This window comes from Neofelis nebulosa, chromosome 2, assembly GCF_028018385.1.
Source record: "Neofelis nebulosa isolate mNeoNeb1 chromosome 2, mNeoNeb1.pri, whole genome shotgun sequence".
In the NCBI taxonomy this organism is placed as follows: domain Eukaryota; kingdom Metazoa; phylum Chordata; class Mammalia; order Carnivora; family Felidae; genus Neofelis; species Neofelis nebulosa.
The window spans coordinates 108,270,075-108,287,439 of NC_080783.1; the positions used below are offsets into that span (position 1 = coordinate 108,270,075).

The window sequence follows — 17,365 nt, forward strand, 5'->3', positions numbered from 1 at the left end:
CTTCTCTCACATGCAACATCATGTTGATCAACAGCTTCTACCCTGCCCCAGCCACTCTCATCTCTTCCTTGGATTATTAGAGTTTACAGTTGCATCTTAATTGACAGATAGGCCCTTGCTTCACTTTTTGTTCCCCTGCAAGCTTTTCTCAACACAGCGGCCAGAGAGTTTGTATTAAAACTTTAGTCTTAGGCGCCTGGGTGGCTCAGTCAGTTGAACACCTGACTTCGGCTCAGGTCATGATCTTGCAATACGTGAGTTCAAGCCCCGCGTCAGACTCTGTGCTGACAGCTCAGAGCTTGGATGGAGCCTGCTTCGGATTCTGTGTCTCCCTCTCTCTCTGCCCCTCCCCTGCTCATGCTCTGTCTCTCTCTCTGTCAAAAATAAATAAACATTAAAAAAATTTTTTAAGCTATTCTTAATGATGCCATTTTTGATCACCTTATTTAATATGGACAACCTAGCCCCTTGACTTCTACCCTGCAGTGCTTGAACACTATCTAACATTCAGTATAATTTATTTATCTAATTTTTTGTCCTCTCTCTCTCCCCTAGAGGACAGGGATTTTTCTCTGTTTTCATTACCATAGAACTCCCACTTTGTCAAGCAGGTGCTCAATAAATATTTATAAATGAAATGAATGAATTCCATAGGGTTTAATGTACTATGTGGGGGAGATCAAATTGACCCTGTGAAGAAGGTTTCCCATAGGATTTTAGTCATGGAATATAGCATGGTTAGATTTTCATTTTCAGGGGTTCACTGTGGTCACTGCATGGAAATATGCGTTTGATTATGAGATAGAGACCAGCCAGAAAGAGATTATGAGAGCCTCAATTAGTGCAGTGGGCAGAACCACAGAGATAAAGATGTGAAAAATAACATCAGTAGCATTGTGTGCCCTTTTGGGTGTGGGCTATGGGAGAAGTCAAGGTTGACTATTAGTTTGCTTGATTGAGTAGAAGTTCAGGAATAATTGTCAAATATATGGTATGAAAACAATCCTTGAGTGATTATAATTTAATGAGTTTACCTTTAGAATTTATTCTTGAAATAGGGGGACACATCTTTGGAGAAAGTTCAGGCTGGGGCAAGATTGGAGGATCAAATGGATGGGAATAAAGATTTCTTGTGTGAATATCTTGACTGGGGTCCTGATGGAACATACGGGCACATTCTGGTGGGCATGTGTATATATGATTCCTTTTTCCTTTCTTTTTTATATTTCCTGTATTTCTTTCCACAAATGAAAGATGCAGATAGGTCAGTGGGAGGACAATAGAAGGTATTTCCTTCTCTTCTCCATCAAGAGGATCTCTACCAATCAGTTTAACAATCAACAATAAGCATGTATTGGTTGATAACATATGGTTCCCAAGACACTGAGGAAGCAGAAAAAACTAGAGCTAGACTTTTTTTGAACTTGGACTCAGTTGCTTGACACAGGAACACAACACACCTGCCTCTCAGTCACCCCCACCCCTCTTGCCCTATCTAGATCTCTTCTTCCTCCTTGTGTGGAACTCTTCAGTGAAAACAGAAAAAGGTAGGCTCCTACTCATCACCAGTCCTGCCCTTAGGCTGTGTGGAGCAGGGTGTAGGCCTTACTCAGAACCTGTTTGAGAGAGAGGGCAGGCGGACATCACCATACTCCACCAAGCAGAGGCATCCTGTACCTAAAAACAGATTCTTCCATGCCCTTCCAGGCCCTGAGTGGCTATTCCTCCTCTTCTCTTTCTTTGTGATGCCAAGAAGGAGGTCATGGGGGCTGGGCCTGAAATGAGGAGCAAGTGCTCCTGGTGATGATTTGAGAATTATAATTTGGCTAGTGTTTTTTTAAAGTATAGGTGCCCACCAGCACGTCCTGGCAGTGGAGGTGAACTTCAGTGTTCCTATTTAAAATGCATCCATGACATTAAACGGATTAAGGCAGCTTACCAAAATGCCAGCTCAACAAGCTGTAAAGAAGGAGGTGCCAGGTGCTTTTGAAACCCAGTAGTTAGTTCCTTCCTCAGAGAGATGAAAATCTCAAGGTCAAGGTGTCGCTACAGGGAGACAAACTTGAGTGTGAATTCCTGTTCCACCACGTGCATTATGTGATCTTAGACTATAACTCACCTTTCTGAGCTTCAGTCTACTGCTGTATTAAAAAAGAAAAATAAAAACAGGCGGGGGTGGGGTTCAAATGCAACCGAGCTCAGTTTTCATAAAGATTAGATGAAAGAACATAGCTGAATGACCAAGCATGAAGCCTGGCATGTAGGACGTACTCAGAAAAGGTTGGCTCCATTTTCATCTTTTTCCATCTCACTTAAAACTTGACAAGACCACTGGTTATCCTCAATTCTGAGATCAACAAGGCTCTGTAGTCCAGATGACAAACTTTAGACATCCCGCTGTTTTAAAGGACTACAATGCTTCACCCCTTACGACCTCACCAATTATAATGAAACACAAACACAATGCTAAACCGTAAAATGCACAAAAGGAAGCCTGATGAAATAATGTATTTCCCACTGAATCCCTCAATGATTGCAATAGCCCATGTTATAACTGCTGAAGCCCTAAAGTAAGTATCTGTGGGGCACCCCTCTTTTTTACGTATGTGCTTCTGTCCTGTGAGTTGGCTGTTTTTCCAATTGGTGAACCAGCAGCTGAACCAGTACTACTGCTCAGGTGCCCACATCCCATGTCAGGGCTGGAGCCCGTCCCCAGCTCTCCATAGTCCACCAGGAGCCCCAGGTATCCTGTGAGCCATCTTCCTTCCTCTCTGAACCTTTACAAATACTCATCTTTTCCGAAAAACCCCTTTGATTGTCATTCACCGCCTCTCCTTCATTAGTCATCTGGTTTAAGTGCTAACCACCAGGTCAGTTCCCCAAAACAGAACAGCAGGATAGGGAGGACTCACGTACTTGACCAGTGAGCTCTTCCATGTGTGACATCTGGGCATGGGCCTGTCAAGGTTTAGGGACAACTTGCATGGGAAGCTGACCCTGGGGAGCCCGGGGAGGAGGTGAGGGGCAGAAGCAAGGGCAATCTCAGCTCCACCTTCAGTGCTACGAATCTTTTCACCCTTCTCCACTCAGCTGGAAATTCCACCCACTTTAACCTCCTCTCCAACCAGGACAAGAGCACATGAGGGGAGGCCCCCTGCACCTGCTGGAGGGGGCAGTTTTAGCCAGTGGAAGAGGCAGGGGAGAGCTCTGAAGTGGGGCAGGAAGAAAACATTCCTAGAGGCAAGGACTGAATCTGAATCCATGGGTATTAATCAGACTACGGATGGGGACCGTGGGGACTAAAACCCTATGTCGTACCTAGAGGTGAAGGAGCTGCCAGGCAGTGAGAGACATCCTGGTGCTGTGACCGACTCTGTCCTCATTACTTCAAGATAGAAAAGGGATCAATACAGGATGTTTATTCATTCACTCAGCAAACCTGTGTTAGGAGATACTTTGCCAGTTTCTCTAGTAGGTCCTACAGAAAACATATATCAGTAAGATGTATGAATTCTCAAAGAGGCAACAGTTTAGGGAGACAGGGAGGGAGAGAGAAGCAGATCATTATAATGCAGCACTTATTTTTTTTTAATGTTTATTCATTTTTGAGAGACAGAGATAGACAGAGTGCAAGCAGGGGTCGGGCAGAGAGACAGGGAGACACAGCATCTGAAGCAGGCTCCAGGCTCTGCGCTGTCAGCTCAGAGCCCATTGTGGGGCTCGAACTCACCAGCCGTGAAATCATGACCTGAGCCGAAGTCGGATGCTTAACCGACTGAGCCACCCAGGCGCCCCAATATAATGCAGCACTTTAAATGCAAAGTTAGAGGCAGAAAAAAAAAGATACCATGAGGACAGAAAAGAGTGTCAACCGATCCAGCAAAGGCATCAAGGAAACCTTCCTGGAGGAGGTAGCCTCTGGGAGCACTTAGAACAGTGTTTGGCATATAGTAGATACTCAAACATTTGTTGAATGAGTTTTGTAGAAAGCCAGAAATTAAACAAACAGTGATTGTCTACAATCCCTATCTAGAGAGGGATGGACAAGGAAAGCAAACCCCATAGAGAGTGACAGGTGGGCCACATGACAGTGGGACACTGCTTTGTGACACTGTCTGGCCCTGCCCAAGTTATGGATCTCTAGGACATCATCTCCTCAGTCTGTATAACATGGGTAATAATGCCTATCTCATGGTATTCTAGGGAGGCATGTATTTTGAAAGCTGCTTCAATATGATGTCTCATACATACCAAGAGTTCAATAAATAGCAAATATGATTCCAGTCTAATTTCACAAATGAAATTAGTAATAAAGCATGTAACCATGAGCCACAGTCACAGCCGGTGACTTCTCTCACAGTGGAAACCACCGCAGGACCTAGAGGTTCCTGGAGGAGGGTTCATTTGCGGAGGGACAGTCGTGGCCATGGAATCTGGGAGAATCGAGTACCACCCCTGGGTCAGCTGCTCCCCAAGGGAAGAGCGGGGCTGGGCACACAGCTTGAAGGGGTCTTAGTCTCCTTTTCCTTCCACATGAAACTGTAAGATAAAGAGGATCCTTTGTAGGCACAGCATCATGTGAATGTGCAGCATAGATCCTGGGAAAACTAGACCAGAAAGGCTGAGAATGTAAGAATGGATGGGTAACACTGCCTCAGAATGAGGGGCAGGGAAGGAGATGGAACTGGATTAGAAAAGCAGAGTCCCCTAAAGGATTATGGTGCAAAAAAAGTCCTGGAAATCCCAGTGGTGGCTTTTGTTCACCCCTATGAAGCGGGGTTATGAGGTCTTCCTGTTGGTGGCGACCATTCAGTAAGTCTCTCCTCCCCATGGTCTAACTTTCTGTCACCCTGAAAGATTTGCTGGGCAAAATCCTGCAGTCCACACCTGAGTGAGACCAAGTCAGAATTATTGTAGCAAAGGGAGCAGTGGTGGCCCTAAAGACCAAATAAGGAGAAAGGGGGAATCGGGGAATGAGTGTGGGCTTTCTGTGTAATGGCAGGCGTGCACAGCACGTTCCCAAGAAGGCTTCGTTTGTTTCCTTGTTTGCAACAAAGAACTTGGTGAGAAAATTTCAGTGGGAAGATAAATACCTGTCAAAAGCTGTACAGAATTTCCCAGGGAGAAGACTTGTGTGAAGGCCTTTATTTAACCAAGAGGGAAGAAAAAGGTATTTTACGTGCATTGTGGGAGAATTAGCGAGACGTTTCTCATCTCTCCAGAGACAAAAATCCCAAAGAGGGGTCTGCTCAGTGTGTGTTTCCAAACTTTTTCAGATGGGAAAGTGTTCTGCCCTTTCTGTGCAGACCTCTGCTGATGCACGTTTGTCTTCTGTTTTCCTGCAGGTAGATCAGCACCTGCGACTCAGTTACAACTTTTCCCCAGAAGTTGAATTCAGGGCCATACGGTCACTCACCTTGGGCAAAGTCACAGGTTTGTTTTCTCATCCTTTCTTTTCCAGTGGGCTTCGTTGAAATAAATGAAGAAACAAATAATTTCCATCAGGCAGGTTAGTGATTCAAATCTGGAGCCTCTGGCTCACCATAGGTAAGATCTAGAACCGAGATTTCTGGTAGGGGAGTTGCTCAGGCATATGTGGCAGGGTTGGGAGCTGGCATTTATATCTATTTTATGGAATACTGGGTAAGGCAAAGTAACATAGAAATTAAATAAGATAATGTTTACTTATGTTCTAATTAATTAATTCTCAATGTTTGTTTTTTACTTATATTTTCTTAATGTTTACTTACCAGAATTAAGGATTTGACCTACCCAATTAGTGGATTGCTCAGATGCTCAGTCCCTTTATTAATTTACCACCAACTGAAAGAGGATTGAAATCTCCTCTCATAATGGTGGATTTTCTTTTGTTTTCTACCAGAAATTCTGTGAAATTTCATCTTCTATGCCTTGAGTGTCTTTATGAGGTGCATGTAAGATTGGAATTTTTATAACTTGATGAACATTTTTTTTCATACTGAAGTGGTCTTTTTAACATTAAGTATCTCTGTGCTTAAATCTACTTTGTCTATTATTAATATACCTGATTCACTTTTCCTTTAGTTAGTATTTGCATGGCCTGTCCCTTCTCGTGTATTTCCTTTCAATTTTTCTTTCTTTTTTTTTCCTTTCTCCTTTTTTTATTAAACTCAAGTATGGTGAACATATAGTATTATATCCTTTACAGGTGTACATTCAGCAATTCTGTACCTTTCTCCGTGCTCATCACGATAAGCATACTCTTAATTTTCCTTTTACTTTAAGCCTCTGTATGATCTTGTGCAGAACACAAGGCTGAATTTTGTACTTTATCCAATATGGCCAGCTTTGTGTTATAAATTGGCAAATGTAAGCTTCTCTACATTTTCGTATGGTTGGATTTGTTTCTGCTTCCTTATTTTCTGTTCATTCAACTTTTAAGGCATTTCAAACAGGAATGCATTTAACGCCCGAAATGAGTTGCTTGCATAATGGCGGGACCCCTTCCATTGTTGGTAGATTCTTGTTGCAGTCTTTTGGAATGTCTCATCAGCCATCCCAAGTGGATTTATGGGAAGCTGCTAACTTCATCACTGCCATCACATGCCACTTATGGGAAGCTGCTAACTTCATCACATGCCATCACTGATGAGATGCTAGAGTCCAGAGGCCACTGAGGCCCCAGTCCTGGAGTAGTCCTCCCCAGAAGGCAGGAAAAGATCTCTGAAAAGTGATGGCAGAAGACACAGCATGTAACCATGAGTTTGCTTGCCAATAGAAACAGCTGAAAAAGCATAAAAATGATGCCTTTCTCACTGCAGCCTTCCAAATCCATAAACTTATTTAATTTCCAGAGCATAATATGTGTCCAGAAACCCAAATGCAGTTGGGTCTGAGAAATGTCAATTTTAGTCTGCAAAATGGCAGTCAAAGGAGGCAGTCAACACTGACCGACTTCTAGATTGAATTTTGTTGGTTGTTTGTTTTCTCATTTTCATCCTACCTCCTGTAATAATAATTATTTTATGTAGATACTTTTTTGATTTACCGACGCAGTCACTATTTGACTTGTTCTTCACTCCTCCAACTTTCTACGTATTAACAGGTTTGATTTCCTTCTTTCTGAAGTACATCCTTATGAATTTACGTTGTAGAAGTGTCCCTCATCTGATAAAGGACTTTATTTCACCTTTTTTTCTGGGAAGATAATTTTGCTAGACATACAAGTCAATAATGAAGGGCATTTCCCCTCTGTTATTGAAAGAATTATTTAGGTATGTGATGGAGCCAGCTCACACAAGCTCCTAAGAGCCTGTTAGATACATCTTGTGCCCAATTTTGCATTCAGTGATGTTACAGTTCAGGCTGAAATTGGCTAAACTCAGACTGTTCATGGAAATCAGAAATGCTACAGGGCTTCTCTGCTGCTGGGGAGCAAGTTTTAAACCCTTACCAGCACATCCCTGTAGTCTTCTGTCTTTTACTGTTACTGTTGAAAAGGTGGCTGTCAGTCTGTCCCACCTTTGAAAGTGCTCTGACCACCCTGAACCCCAACACCCACAAGCTACTTTTAAGGTGATCTCTTTTATTTTGGTGTTTTGTAGTTTGATTACCTTGCATCTGGGTGTAGATTTATTATTGTTAAGTATCTCATTCGATGTGTTTGTTTCCTGTTTGTATCTATTAGGTTCTCGTGTTATCTGTGTATCTGGTTCATATGTCCTATTTACCCATATATCTATGGGTTAGTTCTCGAAAATTCTCAGCATGTGAAATTGGGCTTCGTTCTTATTCTCTCTCTTCAATTATTTTAGACCTGCACTAGATAAGTCTTTGATTTTCTATCTTCATGGTTCTTACTATACTTTTGTAATAAGTATTATTTTTTGTCTATCTTGAATTCTGGGCAGTGTATTCAATTTTATCTTTAAATTCACTAATTCTTTCTTCATCTCTCCCTAATATCTCATTAAACCCATTCAATGAAATATTTTTCATAAATTATGTCTTTATTTCAAAAAATAATGTTTTGTTCTTTTTCAAACGTATCTGTTTATTTAGTCTGTTGTTCTTACTCTTTTTTTGTTCCTATATTTTTATGTCTTTAATTATTATGTTAATAACTATTGAACATAGCTCTGTTCAATAGCCAACATATATACATATATATATATATATATATATATATATATATACACATATATACATATATATATATTTTTTTTTTTGCCTCTGGCAATCCCAATATCTGAAGTATGTAGGGGTCTAAATCTGTAATTGTTTTCCCTTTTCATTTTTCATATGATTCTTATTCTCTCATGTGTGTGTGCACATGCATGCATATTTTGTTGAAATTAATGTGCTGGAACCTTGATCAAAAATTGGGAAGCTTTCGTCCAGGCAAGATTTGTATTTTCTTCTGCCACGTGCCAGAAGGTGCTACCAATTTAGGATTATTTCAAGTTCTCACTTTTTTTTTTCCAAAAAGAGAGTGACTATAAATTTGAGCTGCAGGCTTGAATGGGAGCAAGCCTATGACTGAAGTATCAGCAGAAATGCTGTTCCTGTTAATATCATAGTAGGTCATGCTACTGTTAATTTTGTTGCTTATTTTTCAGCTGAGAGCCACAGTAGAAATGGGAAGGTTTTATGTGTATTCCCTTTGCTGTGAGGTGATATTCTTTTCTAGTCTACTTGTCACTAAAGCTTCATGTGAGAGTCTCAGGTTCAATGTCTTCACGTGGCAAAGGCTCAAAGCTTAGATTTCTGTTCTTCTCCAGGATGGTGCAGGTATTTTCCCATGATACAACCCAAGTGTTAGTTTATAGCTCACCAACTTGGTTGTGTCCTCCCATCCCCCCAAAACTTAGGATTCTTCTTTGTTCCCCAAGCTCAGTGACATAGTAAAGGTATGTTTGTTGGTATTAATGAAGCAGAATTACTTTTTAGAATATCTAGTATGCTACATGTTCTATGCTCCATAAATGTATCTAGAGTCATATAATCCTCACTGCAAACAAATGAGAAGAACCTTGGGAGGAAAGAGAATTAGAGCTGAATGATGAGAAAACTCAAGTTGTTTTTCATAGCACCTGATTTGTGCAGTGGAAACTCTAGAAACATCCACGTGTTTAAACAGCATCCCCTCATTAATCTTGTCACCATGTAGGATGTTCCTGTGGTCTTCCTGTCTTTTGAATTAAATCTGTAATACATAAGACTAAAAAGGTGAAACTTCAAATAAAGGTACTAAATCATTGAGGGATACTTTCTCATTTTGTTTTGGATACTTTGTGAGGAAAGATTGGAAAGAGCTTGGTTACGGTTGAAAAATAATACTCAGTAAAGTTTCTTCATTGTGCTAAGTGTTGGACACTCCTGCCTTCTGGTCTCTCTCCCCATCCAAATTGCTATGACAGACAGGACTCCCATTTAACCTCAATGCTTCTGGCCTATGACAAGTCTCTAGCTGGTGGTGAGGGAGAGGATGTGAACATAAGCTTCATCATTAAGGACACTAATTGTGGCTACTCTTTGGAATTAAGCCTAATGCATCAGAAAGAGCATGGTGCAGGGATAGAGGGTATGGGTAGAGATGGTGTGGAAATGGGTAAGTGACATTGATGACAAATGAAACCCTACTCCACAGTTTTAGAAGAGCCTGGCACTCTGTTGGACATTTTCAACCCTAAAGCAAAGATATGCAAGCATTTTTCAGAGTAGATACCCAGAGCAAACAAGGTAATAAATCTATTGCCTCAGTTTTCTTTAGTGCCACTAATAGCATTCCATTGTGATACAAGAACAAGTTTGTTTGTTGTTGTTGTTATTGTTGTTGTTGTTTTCATTTTCTTTCTGTAAGAGGAAGGACCAATTGACCATTTTAGAGGATAATGATTTAGTACATAATCTGTACTGACCGTGGTGCTCCATGGTATGTGGTATATTTATACCATGATGAGTAAAACACTTTCCTGAGAATTCCTGTGATGCAAGAACTAGTCCATGAAAATAACAGATATAATTGTTGACATTAAAACCTGCATCGCAGGCGCTCACCTCTGGGAAGTCATGGAATGTTACTAGGTTTATGCCTCCGTTTACTGACACCGTTGGACTTTTAAGGGAGACCTTTTTTTAGCTTGGGTACTATTGCATCAATGGGTTTAAGAGAAATTAACATTAAAAAAGGAAAAACAAGTGTGTATTTAAACACCTCATCCTTTTGGACAGTATCATCTCATTCTGGAAAATAGCTTCATTCTTTAGAAAATATAGAAATGCTTTCTTGAGGTTCAAATAGTGTGACTTATCTCTGTACTTCTAAGTCTCTCTCCAACTTGGCCTGGGCATGAGAGTGTGGACATTCAGACAGATTTAGGAATTCAAAAACCTTTACACTTCTCGGGGCATCTGGGTGATTCACTTGATTAAGCATCCAACTTCAGCTCAGCTTATGATCTTGTGGTTCCTGGGTTCAAGCCCCACATCAGGCTCTGTGCTGACAGCTCGGAGCCTGGACCCTGCTTCAGATTCTGTCTCCCTCTCTCTGCCCCTCCCCTGCTTGTGCTCTGTCTCTCTCTGTCTCTCAAAAATAAAGAAACATTATTTTTTTAAAAATATCTTTACACTTCTAAGAGAAACTGTCTGTTTTGGTTTTGGTTTTGTTTTAATTATTTTTTTTTTTCTGGTCCAGGTTTCCCCAAATTTGCTGTACCAGGATATGTCATTAAATTTGATCGTAACATTTAAAAAAACTATTTTGGGTACAAGTAATAATTAAGGAACTGTAATTATTATTTATCTTTTTAAAAAGTCTTTTTTATTTTGTTTTATTTTATTTTATTTTATTTTATTTTATTTTATTTTATTTTGTTTTATCTCATCTTATTGTATTTTATTTTAGAGAGAGAGTGAGCAGGGACTAGGGAAAGAGGGAGAGGAAGAATCCTAAGCAGGCTCTATGCTCAGTGCAGAGCCTGGCACAGGGCTCAATCCTACAACCCTGGGATAATGACCTGAGCTGAAATCAAGAGTGAGATGCTCAACTGCCTGAACCACCCGGGTGCCTCCTGAGAAGAGCCTTCTTCACTGTACTCCAGATTTAGGAAGTAGCTCCTTTTTAAGATATGGAAAAATGTGAAAGTTTAAGTGGAAAGAAATCAAAGCACTGCCTTTAAACTGTAGCCACCAGATTCTGCATAGATAATAACAGACTTGCACTCAGGGCACGCTTATAGGATTGTTTGTTTATGCAGACAGCGTTTGCTAATACCCTGCCTATTTGCGGATTTCGAAGCGCAAAGCTCACACCTGGCAGAGACATTATTCTTGTGCTCTAATGCCTGTTTGCCCACCTAGCTTCAAAGTTCACTGGGTCCTAAGAAGCCATATAGAAATTGAAAGAATTCCTTCTTAATCTGCATAAAACTGAGCTAATCTGGAAATTGCAGGGTTAGCTGTGAGCACCTACAGATGCTTTTAGTCTATTAAAAAGAAGTGGGTTTTGATTGTGTCTATAGAGCAGGGTTCTTGATGTCATCCAAATCCCTCACTTTTGAACTTTAAGCCTACTGTGTGTCTTCTGCAACATCAGACCATTGTTGAATGAATGCCCTGCTTGGTGTTACAGTAAATTTCTCTCAAGCATATTGTGGAAGTGCATTATGGCTACCATTTTTAGAAAGCAAAGCAGAATTTATGCATATAAATGAAAGGTGGGTGCTTCAAAGAACTCATTTTGGAAGACTGCATACACCTTCATTTTGTTTTGATTTCGTACAGTTGGGGCTCCTTATGACTCATCTGGTACAGTTGATATTAAAGTGAGAATCCAAATTAACAAAGTAAGAAGCTCAGCTTTTTAGGGACAAAGTGACATGTGTGGTCCTGCAATTGCTGTCATGTGACCGTGGGGGAGTTTTCCAATCTGCCTCCTGTGCCTCATCCGTAAAATGAGGCTGATGATACTTGATTCATTGAATTCACAGAGCTGTGTACGGATTATGCGAGACCCTGTATACAAAGCATTTGGCATTTAGCACACACTCAATAAATGTTGGTTTAAGCAGTTTAAGATTGTGGCAACATTAAGAACTGATGTTTTGTTCTGTTTTAAGACTCTGGAAAGGCAGCTATAAAGGTAACTTCCGAAAAGGCACACAGACATGTTCTGAGTGAGCAGTTCTAAACCATGGTGTTGGCTGAAGATATGAGTGTCACTCACTATCGGTTAGGGCCGTTCAAGGGCAAGTTGAGTTCATACCAGCCTAAGCGGCGGTGACAGTGGAGAATATAATAGTTGGTAAAAATAGAGGGTTCTGAGTGTAGGCTTTGCTTCAGGCACAGCTGGATTCAGAAGCTCAGATGTGACCGTGATTCAGTCTTTGTCTATCTGTTTCTGGCTCCACTTTTGACTCTGGTTACATTTCTCCGGGGCTTCATTCTCAGGCATAATTTCAAGAGGAACAAAGGTAGACTCAGCAACCCTGGGCTCAAATACTACCATTTCAGCCCCTCTGGTAGAAAGAAAGCCTTTGATTTCTACAATTTCCAAAGAAAGTCCTGGATTGAATCTCAAAGGATCAATTTGTGTCAGGTGACCATCCCAGATGACTATAATGTCCAAGTCACTAGAATACACCGAGTGGCCCTTCCTGAATACAAAGCAGTCCGCTATGGCCCTAGAGGGGGTGAAGGGGTCAACACGGTATTAACCACATTTGCTGAGAATAGGGAAATGGTATCTTCTCAAAAGGAAGCCAAGGCACTCTTCCCAGAACACGCGATGGAATGTGAGGAGGAAAAATCAACAATAATTGAATAATGCCCCTGCCTTTTTCATAGGTGCTTTCTGCTTTGTGGAAGCAGGAGAGAGGAGATTCAGTTACACAGGAAAGGCTAGAAGTTGCACACGATTTGGGTAACTGTATGGTGCTTGTGGGCATTGACAGTCCTAATGCGTCACAACAGAAAAGGTATTAATTGAGAGAGATGCTCTTTTAAGACATGCATGTTACCAGGAGGTGGGGGGGGGCTCAGTAGGTTCTGTGTCCCACTTAGGCGCAGGTCATGATCTCGCGGTTTGTGACTTCAAGCCCCGTGTTGAGCTCTGCCTGCTTTGAATCCTCTGTCCCCATCTTTCTTTGTGCCTCCCTACTGGTTCTCTCTCCTCTCTCAAATACATACATACATACATACGTGCATACATACATAAAAACATTTAAAAAGGAAATGCATGCATGTTACCTTCCTTAGGACAAGTTTATAGCTTCCCAAGAGACTCCTTTGAGGAAGTATTCTCTTTGAAGAAAGTATTCATTCCATTCATTCATTCATTCATTCATTCATTCTGAAAGCATAGGTTTCTTAAATGTTTACTTAGTGTCTGTCCATTCCTAGTTCCTCAGTGAATAGAAAGATTGCAAACCACAATCCTTTTCTGACTTCTGAGAATGTGTGTCATTGTCTCAGACTGCATCCAGAAATTTCTTTAAGTGATAGTGTTTCTTTGAGTCATAAGATATTTCAGATTCATTAACTAATCTGATCTCTTCACGAAGTGACTGATGTGCTTTCAAGCATCCTGAAACATCAGATGGCAGTAATCATACCAATTTCTTAAATATGCACACCGTATCTTTTGTATTTTCAAGATAGCCAATATTGAATTGCAACTTGGCTATATAGAATTGGCTACTGTTTCTTTTAAAAACAATGGATGGCCTTTATTCCCCATAGAGAATTTCCACAGATGATTTCATTTTACCTCATGCAAAAGGAATGTGTGTTATCTTCTGATTTGAAATGCAATTTTTTTTGTGTTTGAAATGAATCCATGATAAGAACCCAGACATACTCCGTGCTCTGTGCTGCTCTGCAAAAAGTCAAGTCTTTCTTGTAAGAGCAAAAATTCACTTTGAACCACATGCCCCTTTGTTACTCGTTCAATGCGATCGCTTGCTCTGTCTAAACTAGTAGGTAATAAATGAATGAAAGGAAGGTATTTAAGACACATTGTTTCCAAAAGTAGACCTTCCTCAGCTCCAAGGAGCTGTTTCTAATCTATTTGAAAGAGGGGTGGCCCTTTCAAGGAAGTACCTTTGCCTAGCTTTGTTAGCAAAGCATGTTTCGTGGAGTCTACCAGAAGCCTCCTGACATGACTGTTATTGATAAAAGTTCAACCAATTTTTATCATACAAAACTGAGCGTTGTTATGGACCATGCAGTTTACTAGGCCATATAGATACCCCAATCAAATTAACAGACTCTCCCTGTTATAAAGTTCCCTCTTACTTTAAAACTCTTCCTCTTGCGGGGCGACTGGGTGGTTCAGTCGGTTAAGCATCCGACTTTGGCTTAGGTCATGATCTCGTGGTTCATAGGTTTGAGTCCCGCATCAGGCTCTGTGCTGACAGCTTAGAGCCTGGAGCCTGCTTCAGATTCTGTGTCTCCCTCTCTCTGTGTTCCTCCCCTACCTGCTCTCTGTCTCTCTCTCAAAAATAAATAAACATTAAAAAACTTAAAAGAAATTCTTCCTCTTGCAAAGGAAAGTCCTCAGAGTGATTTTGGTTTTATTAAAGTTTTCAAGGGTTCAGAGTGTCTCTTTTAGACTATGGTAAATACTACATTTTCCTCACTAATCAATAATATACTAATTAATAATATACTAATTAATAATTATTTTTATAATTAATAATACACTCATTAATAATATACTTCTCTGTGCTCGATCTCAGTTCTTATGTTAACTCATTTTTTTTTCCTCACAGCAACTCAAGAAGGTTGAGTTTGCTGTTTTACAGATGAGACTAAGTCACAGAGGTTAAGCGACTTGCCCCATATCACAAACTTAACAAGTGGCAGACCTGGTATTTAAAGTCAGACCCTGTGAGTCCAGATTTCACGCTCCCAATCGGTCCTTCCATATTTTGGGTTTTAAGGAATGACATGAGATATTCCAGACAGTGTACATGTCTTCTTCTTCTTTTTTTTTTTTTTTCTTTCTGTTAAGGACTCTTGAATTCAAGCCTCACATCTTTAGGTGTTGTGGGCTTAAAAGCAGAATGTAGGGGCAGGTTTTAATCATGGCGGCGGAGTAGCATATTTATCATAAGTCAGACTTTGGGATCAGCCCTGGGTTCCAGGCATGATTCAGTGCTGACTCACTGACCTGAGCAAATTACTTAACTTTCTCAGCTTTACTTTTCTCAATTAGAGATAGGCATGTATTATGATTATACTGCCTGTTCCTATTTGAAAGATTAGGTTATAATGAAGATAAAGTGACTAGCGTGATGCTGACATAAAAAAGGTCAATAAATGTTTGCAATAATAGTAATGATGACGACGATGATGATAATAAGAGGCCGTGTTATCCAAACCGACACCTTTTCTCTTGAAAAATGGCTCCAGACTCTAATGTCATCCAGAGACATAAAAGAGATCTTCCAGGGAAGAGGGAAGTGTAACAAGGCTTGCATTTCAGTCTTCCGGCCGGCGGGCGGGGTGGGGTGGGGGGATCAATGAATATGGTATTCTATAACCTTGACTCTCGTTGGTGCTTGGTAAATAGCCAGTTCTTAGTTTCTGATGAATTCACCTTAAAAGAATTAAGAGTTAAACCCAGCCAAACCTACCGGATAGTATTCACATTTACATTCTCAGCAGTCGAGCTGAATTAGTGGATCAACTATGCTTAAAAGTTTGGGATCCCGTCTGATCGTTCAAAAGGTTGTTGCCATCTCCATCCCTCTCCCATCCGCAGTATGGGGGGACTCATGAAGTTCCCAAGACGGGACTTGATGGCTTTACTTCCTTGCTACTCTATCAGGAGGCACATATTAAGTTCCTTGAAGGACAAACAATGGATGGTATGTATTAGCGTTGTATGGGCTCAGTGCCTTACTGCTCAATTTGTCGTAGCTTGATCTTGGAGGGGGATCTCCAGCCTCCCTGTACACTCCGTTTCTTCCTTAGGGTGGTGCCTGGCCGTGAGGTGGAAAATTAATAGGTTTGGAGTCAGACAGCATGGGGCTTAAGTCCTGTAACAGTCACTTATTAGCTGTGTCGCTACTAACTGCACCTCTCTGAGCCCGGTTTCCTCATCTGTAAAGTAGTAGTAATGCTTGCTGTACTGACTTGTGATGAAGATAAGAGGGAATGTGTGTAAAGGGTCTGGCATATGGTGGTATTTGAAAACAGCAGCTATTGTTAATAAGATCATACAACCATCCTGCCTATTGATTTTCTTCAGCTGGTATCACTTTTCCTTGCCAATGGCACTGCTATCGACTTGTTTACCCTTGGCCTGGGGGATCTGGGACAATGTTATAAGTGTCAGTGTTGACAGGGTAATGGAGTAATGAACTCTGCAGCAGCCGCTCAGCTACCTCTCCCACGCTGCTGGGGACAGAAGCACGCACCTGGTTAGAAGCTGAAAGAGAAAAGGGCAACAGACATGCATTAGAATTCTAGATGTTGCCTCATGGAGAGGAGAGAAAGTCGGGCCACAGGGAGGGTCGTGTGGCCCTGGTTACTCATGTAGTCTCCATGGGTTTTATTTTTGGAAGATGCCATTAAGGATAATAAATGGAGTATTAAAACAGGTTAAAATAGCATGAAGTTCATTTACACTTAGGAGTGATTATGGGCTATCCACCTCTAGGAGAGATTTGCTCTGAATCCCTGCATTTTTTTCCATTTCACTTTCACAGGGATTATTCCCAACTGATCAGTGTCAGGACTTGACACCCGTAGCTAATACGCCAGTGTTGTCTACCTTAGGTTTGAGGAAGAGTCACATTGCCTGCTTCCCAGGGGGAAGGATAAATAAGTCAATTTTCCACCTAAAAAATGTCTTAAGTTGATCCCTTAAAACGAATCACTACCCGTTGGAATCTACCCAAGACTTGGATGTATGCGTTAGCTTTCCTATCTATTTCCTTGCCTTTTCCAAAATACTTCTATAGAATATAAGCTTTGCACAGGGCATTCTACTCTTAAAATATTAATGTTATATAAATGTTTAGAATTCTAAAGATTACTCCCTAGCATTATTCCCGGGTAATTAATTCAATGCACAGCTTTTGAGCACTTAATCTGTACAAGGCAAGATTTTAAGTGAAACTAAGAATATTTTAAAGAGGGGTAGCCTAGGGATCATTGCTCCTAAAATGCTCCTAAAAATTGCTCCTACAAACACAAATCTATGTAGGTAAGATAGTTTTTTGTTTTTGTTTTTTTTTAATGATTACAATATGAGTAATTTTGATAAGTGTCTCGAGGATTCTTCAGGGAGAGACCATTTCCAGCTGGCCTGATTCAGAGCAGTGTCATGGAAGACATCACCCTGACTCTACCCTTGAAGCACAGAGGTGGTCTCAAC

General features: G+C 40.8%; 1 protein-coding gene across 3 annotated transcripts in view; it reads left to right on the top strand.

Moving 5' to 3' along the window:
* Positions 1–17,365, top strand: part of CNTNAP5 (contactin associated protein family member 5) — an 810,836-nt gene that overhangs the window by 757,824 nt on the left and 35,647 nt on the right. For all 3 annotated transcript variants that reach the window (XM_058715579.1, XM_058715580.1, XM_058715581.1), the window contains exon 21: positions 5,346–5,433. In XM_058715579.1, the coding sequence (XP_058571562.1) occupies positions 5,346–5,433 (88 nt within the window). The remainder of the gene's footprint in view (positions 1–5,345; positions 5,434–17,365) is intronic.